The sequence below is a fragment of the Metopolophium dirhodum genome, chromosome 1 (genome assembly GCF_019925205.1).
Source record: "Metopolophium dirhodum isolate CAU chromosome 1, ASM1992520v1, whole genome shotgun sequence".
In the NCBI taxonomy this organism is placed as follows: Eukaryota; Metazoa; Arthropoda; class Insecta; order Hemiptera; family Aphididae; genus Metopolophium; species Metopolophium dirhodum.
In genome coordinates this window covers 94,221,183-94,231,228 of record NC_083560.1, presented here as the reverse complement: position 1 = coordinate 94,231,228, position 10,046 = coordinate 94,221,183, and the positions used below count along the sequence as shown (strand labels likewise).

Genomic DNA, 10,046 nt, shown 5'->3' with positions numbered 1-10,046 from the left:
AGTATTTTGAATTTTAGGCTTTTAAATTTATATTGATATGTTAGTTTTTAACTTGAAATTGAAATAACGTGCATGCAATATTGTTGCTTACTAGTTAAATATTTAGTAAAAGAAACACCAATTTTTAACGTAGTTAATAGGCTGTAACATAAAATTGTATTTTTTTTCTGTGTATACTATAAAATGGTCTGGGTCCCGGGATAGAATAGGCCCAGAGCAATCCCTGCTTGTCGTAAGAGGCGACCAAAAGGGTCTGGGGAAGGGCAGCAGCTTCCCCAGTATTGGATGTAGATGGAGATCAAGGAGATCGGTACAGCTACATACCAAACATTTGTAAGTGAAGATGGCAGCTATCTAAAGGGTTACAAAACTGCGAGGTGGAAGGAAACGGGAAACCACCACCTTATTATCCCTAGTATCTGCAGTTATGGATTGTGAACTCATTGTAAAAGATTCCGGACGTAAACTAGTCTCCCGTTCGGATGTCCGGGTGGAGACTACCTTGAGTAAAACAAAACAAAACTATAAAAGAGTAGGCACATAGAATGTAAGAACCTTGAGAAGAAGCGGAAAGTTTGAAAATTTAAAACTAGAAATGAGAAGACTAAATATTGACATTATAGGGATAAGTGAAGTAAGATGGCCAGATCCCGGTGACTTTTGGAGTGATGAGTACAGATTCATTCATACAGGCTCGGAAAATGGACATACTGGGGTAGGCATCATCATGAATAAACGGTGTGGAGAAAGTGTGATCAGCTACTATCAATGTACAGATAGGATCATCATGGTTAAAATTAACACTAAACCTGCTATTACAACGATTATCCAAGTATACATGCCAACATCATCACATAATGACGAAGAAGTTGAAGAAACTTATGATAAAATAGATGAAATAATGGCGATGACTAAAGCAGGGGAGAATGTTATAATCCTGGGTGACTGGAATGCAGCAGTAGGCGAAGGGAAAGAAAGTTACATAACGGGTAGTTATGGCTTGGGAACCAGAAATGAGAGAGGGGAACGACTAATAAAGTTCTGTACACAACACAAATTGACAATTGCAAACACTTTTTTCCAACACCATAAAAAAGATTATATACCTGGAAGAGGCCGGGAGATACAGCGAGATATCAAATCGATTACATTATTACTAAACAACGCTTTAAAAATCAAATTAAACAATGCAAAACTTATCCTGGTGCTGATATTGACAGCGATCACAATCTAATTATTATGGAAACAAATCTAAAGTACAAAAAAATTAAGAAAGGTGTTTTCACAAATAAATGGAATTTAGAAGTGTTTAAGAAAGATGAGAAGAGAATAGAATTTAAAGAGAAATGTAAGAAAGCATTAAACAACATACAAATTGAGAACTATCAGTCGGAGGAAAATAAATGGGAAAATATTAAGGAAATTCTAAAGACCCAGGCAGAGGAAGTATTAGGAACCCAAAAGAAAGAGCCGAGGAAGCCTTGGATGACAGACGAAATAGTTAAGCTAATAAATGAAAGAAGAAGGTATTAAAATCAAACTAACACTCAAGAACAACAACAATACAAAAGAATACGAAATGAAGTGCAAAGGAAGATAAAAAAAGAGAAAGAAAAATGGCTAGATGAGCAATGTAAGGGAATAGAAAATTTTTTAAAAAAAGGAAGAAGTGACCTGGCGTTATCAGAAACCAAAAAGCTTTTTCGTGAAAGGAAACAAAACGCAGGAACCCTAGTAAACAAAAATGGCAAATTATTACTAGAAGCTGTTCAAAGGGCTAAACGATGGAAAGAATATCTGGAAGAATTATATGAAGCTAATTCAACTATGATATTTGAGGAAGAGGATAATGTAGATGAGGATGATAAAGGTGATTATATCTTGCAGGCAGAATTTGATCATGCGATGGACTCCCTTAAAAACAATAAAGCGTATGGTGTAGATGAAATCCCAGCAGAGTTACTTAAATACACAGACGTAGTTGTTAAAAAAGAACTGTACAAAATATGCAATGAAATATATTTAAAGGGAAGAACCATTAGTGATTTCGAGAAGGGTATTGTGGTACTGATTCCAAAAAAGAAAGGAACACAAAAATGTGAAGAGTACAGAACATTAAACCTCATCACACATGCCGCCAAAATTATCACCAGAAGAATCAAAAACAGGATAGATAAAAAGATAGAAGAAAATCTGAGTAAAGATCAATTTGGATTCAGAAAAAACATAGGAACAAGGGAGGCAATTTTAACACTGAGAGTACTAATTGAAAAACAAATTAGAAGAAACAAAGATACATTTATAGCCTTTGTCGATTTAGAGAAGGCGTTTGATAATGTAAAGTGGAGTATATTATTCGATATTCTGAAATCAATTGGAATTAAGTATTACGACAGAAGATGCATTTATAATTTATACAAAAACCAAACTTTATTAATTCGTATAGATGGAAAAGAAGAAATAGCAAAAATTAAAAAAGGGGTACGACAGGGCTGTAACCTATCACCCATGCTGTTTAATCTATATATTAAAGAAGTAATGAAAGAACTAAGAATAGAAGTAAAGCAAGGAGTTAGAATAGGCGGAGAAACAATTAACGCTCTGAGATTTGCTGATGACATCGCTTTCTGCGCAGAAACAGAAAATGACCTGTAAAATATTTTAATTAAGGTCAATAAAATATTAGGGGACAAATATGGAATGCGATTAAATAAAAAAAAGACAAAGGTTATGGCGTGCAGCAAGACAAACCCTGCTCAACTTAATATATACATAGATAACGCACGCATAGAACAAGTACATCACTTTAATTATTTAGGAAGTAAAATAACAGAAGATGGCCGTAGTAAAGATGAAATTCTAAGTAGAATAGCGCAAGCGAAGAGGGCTTTCCAGAATAAAAAACATCTACTAACCACCAATAGTATGGACTTAGAGGTAAGGAAAAGGTTCTTAAAAATATATATATGGAGTATTGCCTTATATGGCTGTGAAACCTGGACAATCAGTGCAACAGAGAAAAGAAAACTAGAGGCCTTTGAAATGTGGTGTTATCGTAAAATGTTAAGAATTAAATGGATTGATAGAATAACGAATGAAGCAGTACTAATTAGAATAAAAGAAAAGGAAATACTATGGCATACCGTAATAGTTAGAAGAGCTAAAATGATAGGACATCTACTACGCCATGAGAGTCTAACAAAAACCGTCATAGAAGGCGACGTTGAAGGCCATATAGGAAGAGGAAGACCAAGGATGGAGTATATGAAGCAATTAATGAGTGACATGGGGAAGAATAGTTATAAAAAACTAAAGGAATTGAGTAATGATAGGGAAGCATGGAGAACTGCAGCAAACCAATCTAAGGATTGAAGACTAAAAAAAAAAAAAAAAAAATACTATAAAAGATAGTACCCTATATAGATAATAATATGTATTAACTAATAATTAATTTAATAATTATTTTTTAGTTGGTTGCAATATTTCTGATACTGAAATTGAGGATTATATTGAACATGTCTATCGATATGAACCGTTCTGATGGTAATAACTTGAATCTTTTATAATAATTTATCATTATCGGTACCTATTATTAATTAAATTCTGGACGTATTAAATTATTTTAATATGCATATCATGCTGTTACTTATTAATTATGTTAAGAATAAATTAATAGTTAGGTTTGACTGGTTTGTGTAGTATTATTCAAGTATAACTAATATTTTATTTTATTTTTTTATTTCAGTTTCTTGCAACGTCATTGACATATCAATTGAACAGAGTTTAGAGCTGTTAAACTCAACAATTGACATGAACATTACTCCAACTAATTACATAACTTTGCAAACACTTAATCTTCTTCAAGAATCACTCAACACTAATGAGTTTTCAAATGAAGCAAAAGGTACATTGACAGAAATATATGTGTTGATCATCCTTGTTAGTGAGGCCCACTAATCATTTTGATATTAATTTTAATAAAAACAGTGCTCTATCTCCCTCCACCACCTCCCTTAACTTAAATCAGATATTTTTGGTTTGCTACACTTACCATCTGTTCTATTTTATTGACTACTCCCTAAGATTCCGATCCATACAACATCAACTGACCTACAAAATGTTTTATAAAATCAACGACATCCTTTGGTAAAAATACTAAACCATTCCATCCATCAAAACATAATCCTATTATTGGTATCATTCTAAAAATCATTATTTTGTACCACCAATCCTGAGCAAACAATTTATATAGGTACAAAAATATATATATATAAATATCTAGGTTAAAATTTAAAGAAAAACAAATGTTTACAATTACTACTGTTTTCATAAGATTTTTATTATATTAATTTTTTTTTAAAGTACTCTGCTGTTATTTTATAAACTTATACTGTATAAACAATACCTTAATGATTGATTTTATAATTGTTATAATAAATTAAATTTTATTTTTATACAATGATTTTTTTTTCAATGATTAAGTTCAGTTCGTAAGTACCCAATTAATTAAAAGTAATATTTTTTAGTCTATTATAATTTTTAAATTGTGTTTTCTTAAATTAAAAAAAAAAGTTAACTGATTGTTGATTATAAAAAAAAAAAAAAACATATTTAAATAACTATTTAACACATTTACATTGATACCTATTTTATTTATTTTATGTTACAACAGATTGGTACTATGGTACATCTGGTTACATAAAAAAATAAAACATTTAACCCTTTCAAGCCCACATAATGATCGAATAGAAATATCGTATTTTAGTCAAAAACTTTTTTCCTTAGAATTCTGTCATTAGTAAGTATACCATAATAATAGTTTTTGGTTTTTAATTTTTATCGGAAAGAATATTGTTGATTACAAATATTTTTTTTCTCTATATTAACTTTTTGTAAATCCACGGGTCATATTATTACAATGAAGTGAAATTGTGTTATAAATGTATCACATGCTTGACTCTAATATGTTTTAAATGGACCAAATACAGCAAAATCCAATGTTTGAAACTTGTGCATAGTGTGGGGTGGAAATCCAAGCATAGTAATATGATTTTTACGACAAAAATTAAGAAGTAGTAAAGAAACATGTGATGCGTGATTATCAAGTAAGTATAATAATACAGGACTCTCAGGAGTTGATTTTACGTATTTACAAAAGTATTCTGGATATAATAAAAACATTCAGAAGTCATCTAGCCACTGTCATTACCAATAGTAACAGTACCTGGGCTGTTCGATTTGCTAACTGTTTGTCCATGGTTTTTCGAGGAAAAATGAGAAAGGGTGGTTATACATTCCTACAGCATTTATACCTAAAACCACACTGACATTTTTACCATGTTCTGCAGTTTTAATTTTTGGTACTCTACGGGCACCAGACGGGGAAATTACTTTTGGATGAGTAGTCGGGACACTTAGTGGAAAATGCAAACATATAGTTGGCTTGATGCTCAAACTTCAAAAGTAAGCTTTAATTATATTATGTGCAATGATTAAATTGTACATTTACGCACATAAATATAATAAGTTTATCGTATCAATAAGTCCACACAGAGTTTTTAATCTAACTATTTTATTCAAATTTTAAAGTTTTAAATTCCTAGAACATCAATAAAAGAACTTGATGAGCGAAGTGGTACCCCTGTGTGCAATACATTGAAACATAGATATTCTATAGATGTCACACTGCGATATGCGATGTTTTATTCTAAAGCGTATACACCACTATGCGATGTTCTAGAGATGCCAAACGCCACGTTGAGGGATATCACTTATGGGAAGTTAAAACTAAATATCCATAGTATATCACATTGCGATGTCTCTTAATCGTTGGCTGATATACATAAATTATCGAATATTAGGCATAGATATCACAAACATCATCCACAGAACGTTTTTTTTTTACCTTTTTTGTGATGACACAATAGTGACATTCATGTGACATTCAAGTGCAGTCACAATTTATTATTTTATTATTGTTACATATTATATAATATATATAATTATATAAATACTTGTAGGACTCTATAGGTGCATTTAAATCATAAGTAAATAAATAAGACAGATATTAATGTTATTTTGAAAATCTTATAATTGTTAATGAAAATATTAAGTGTTAAGAATATAATATATCATAATATTACAATTTACAATAGTTTAGGTAGATACATAATAACACTTAATATAAATTCTTGATAACACAAACTTGAATTTAATATTACATTTGATTACCTATATTATAATGTATCCTAAACCTATAGGCTTATACATAACTAATAATTATATTTATTCAGTGTGCAATAAATTAATAGCTACTGCTTGATTTTTTGTTGTATTAAAAAATAAGCATTTATATTTCAAATCTGATAAGTCAATTAAACAATTAAATTTTTTTATGTCAGTATTTACAAAATAATTTCCAATGACATCTGATGACAAAGGAATAGTGAAAATAGGAGAAATATTTTCATATTCATTGACTTCAAGAAGAATTTTTCCATTATTATGCTGCATAATTTTTTCAACAGATACAATAACATTCTTGTTAGACAAAAAAAAATATTTATCACGCAGTTTAGTGGAGCTAACTTTAAATTTTTTTAGTATAACATTCTCATATAATGTTACAGTAATATCTTTATGTGTATGAAAATCATAAGGTATTTCTTTTTTAAGTATAGGATATTTTATATTATGTACATCTGAATAAAATGTTTGCTCAATGACTCTATTATATACATCTTGTAGGGGAAATTTTGCACTGTGAATGGTTTTCTTAATTATTTGCAAATAATTTTCAAACTTAAACGCACTAAATTGGTCAAGTGGACCGTGTATTTTTACAAAATTGGATATATGTATTAGTCCGTGAACGTTATATGTTACATATTCCTCTCCATATAAATTAGGGTAATCTTGAACAAATTGTTTTAAAAAATTATTGGCCAGGTCATTTAAGGAAAAACAAGTTTCATTAGAGATTAATATTTTAATTGCACTATGTAGAAGTAAAAAATGTTGATAAAGCGAAGATTTTATACGGCCTTTTAACAGAATATGACCTGTATATAATAAAAATGTACGATACTCAGTTGCCTTCCAATATTCAAGTTCATCTATAGATCTAGTCAAACGATTAAATTCAGATGGTAAATGTGGGTGTAAGTTAACTAGTTCATTTGAAATTTGTTGTTCACAATCTTTATTTAAAAATCTAACAGGTTTTTGACCATTTTTCCAGAATTGTAAAAGCCTTTTCATAATCCCAAGACAAACATTGTGCATATATTCTAAAACCACAACTGAAGTAATGTCAATGGGTAATTCTTCAAACGGGCAAAGACCTTTATGATAATGTTCATCACTCTTAAGACGAAAAGACTCATTGGTTCTTAATGGTGCATTTATACCCAAAAAACATACTCTCTTATTGCTATAAGTTCCCTCTTCAATGCAAGAATTACAACTATGATAAGCGTTGAATTGCTTTACATTTAATAAAAAGGCTTTGGCGGGGGCATCGCATATTATTTGGCCAATAGAAAATAAAAACTTTTTCCCATTGATATGGATCCCATTTGAAAATAGTGATATCATTTCAGATATAAAAGGTTTAAAAAAAGAAAATACTGAGCCAGGTTTTGAACTTTTGCCATGAAAAATTCCTACTGGTAAGACTATTTTATCTAATATAGGTATGTTTATAAAAGAAATCAAAATTGGCCAAAAACTAGACTTGGAACTATTAGTAATTGATAAACCATCAACATTTACACTCAACAAAATTGTATCCAAATGTAATAGACTATCAAAATAAAATTGTAAAACTGGTTTAATCATAAACTTTACTCCAATATGTATATATGACCCATTTGCAATATGATTAATTTCATGAGATTTGGACTTGGGGGTTTTTAATAATGTTCTGACATCTTTTGGAACATCTAACCCTTCAGATCTTAAAATTTCAAGTAATTCATTAATACAGTTATGAGAAATTTTATACTTAATAATCAATTGACATAATTTTTTATTAAAACTAGAACAATTTTCAAATGGTGTATTACTAATATTAAATGATTCATTTACAATATTATCACTACCACAAGGAATATTCACATTGTTAAAATTATTACCAAAACTGATTTTGGTTGATACCAAACCCAAGCCTTCAATAGTATTTTCATGTTCATCTGGCGGAAGTACATCGTTTCTGTCTACAGATTCTTTTGTAGGTACTAAATATTCAGATGCAAATATTGTAGACTGATTATCACCAACTTTTTCTTTATTCATACTGGTAGTGGTAGTGTAACGATTGAAATGTCTTCTCGACATTAAATGAAGTGGTTTTGCTTTTTTAAACTGAAATTCATAAAAATATACACATATAAGGATATTAGGTTTTTTTGTTTCATTAATATAATATACTGTACTTAAAAAACATTAACTTAAGCTCTTTATATAGTATAACTTAACCATTAAAATGTGATTGTCTATCAGCTAAGTCAAAGTATTTGGCAGTATTATTTCATACTACTATCTGGTTGTAGATGCATTCTAATTTATGAAAGATGATTTTTTTTTTAATGCGTTACACCAATTATTTTCCTTGCAAATCATTCGACTGCATTCAGGTTTACAAACCACACATAAATTAGCCTAAACTCCTAAACGCAACTAAGTAAGCATGGTTTTAGCCTAAAATCCTAACAGACAAGAAGGTGATCTTTCTACCTCTCCTGTCCGTTTCTTAAGTCTACACTTTATGAAATAACAATGCAGTAGTATATTTTGTAGGCATACAATCATAATATTATGGTTCTTACAATTTTAGAGTCTTTTTTCCTCACGGGCTAAACGTTGACTCCCGTGTCTAAACCAATCTTTAATGATGTTTTCGAAACTGCTATCATCCATTTTAAAGTGTTCATAAGCTATTTCTAAAAAAATAGTATGTGTTATTAAAATTATATATACCAAAAGGTCCTACTAAGAAAAATTAAATTAAAAATTATATAAGACAAAATTACCTTTAACAATCATTATAAGAGTCAGATTATCAAGTCGGAAATTATTTATGAAGCCAGACCAGGAACATTCTGATGCCAACTTATTACAAAATAATCGACCAAGTACTCTCTTTATAAAATTTTTTATACTTGTGCCACCAATTGAAGATATCAAATTTTTACATCAAAATAAATTACATAGGTATTAGCAGTTTCTTACAAAGATGTAGGAGGTACTTATTCAATATAAAATATATGTTATCTTACCATTTTAATTTTATAATCTTCACTCTTAATGTTTTCTTCTATTTCTTTTAAACCATCAATGTCTTTCATTGGAAAACTATTCAAAAAAGCTGAGTCTATTGGAACACGTACACTGTTTGAGCTATAGTTCAAACGTTCTAAAATAAGATCCAACTTCTTGTCTAATCTATTTAAGTACATATTTGTAGCATTACAGAATTCGCTACAAGTGGTAGAAGAGTGTCCGACATCAATGTGTGGTGTAATGGGTATCAGATCTATAAAAAAAACTAATAATAATAAGAGGAAGAACAATTAGTCAGGTAAAACAAATTTAAAGTAATTTTATGTAACATGAATAATATTACTTTGCCTCGCAGCAGTGTTATTTTCAAAATTGTCGTCAATCAGCTGCAGTGTAGATGTACTTATATCTATCAAAATAAATAATATAAATTATTCCAGTAAAATAAATATAAATACATTTTATGAAATATGCATAATATTACTTTGCCTCGCAGCAGTGTCCTTTTCAAAATTGTTGCCAATCAGCTGCAGTGTAGATGTACTTAAACCTATCAAAAAAAAAAATTATACATCATTGAAATGAACTGTAGGTATACATTTTAAAAAATATGCATGAAATAACCTTGAATAGTAGCAGTGTCATTGTCAAAATGATCTCCAGTACCTGGTTGTACAGTTACACAAAATAATAATAATAACTAATTAAAACAGTTAAATTAAAATACTACTTGCACACTAATAAATTATAAATAAACACAAGTC

General features: G+C 29.6%; 1 protein-coding gene across 1 annotated transcript; it reads left to right on the top strand.

The window, feature by feature from the left end:
* The first annotated feature begins 595 nt into the window (after positions 1 to 595).
* Positions 596 to 1,234, top strand: LOC132946480 (craniofacial development protein 2-like). Its single transcript, XM_061016500.1, has one exon. It carries the CDS (start codon positions 596 to 598, stop codon positions 1,232 to 1,234), a length of 639 nt encoding a protein of 212 aa, XP_060872483.1.
* Positions 1,235 to 10,046: the final 8,812 nt, after the last annotated feature.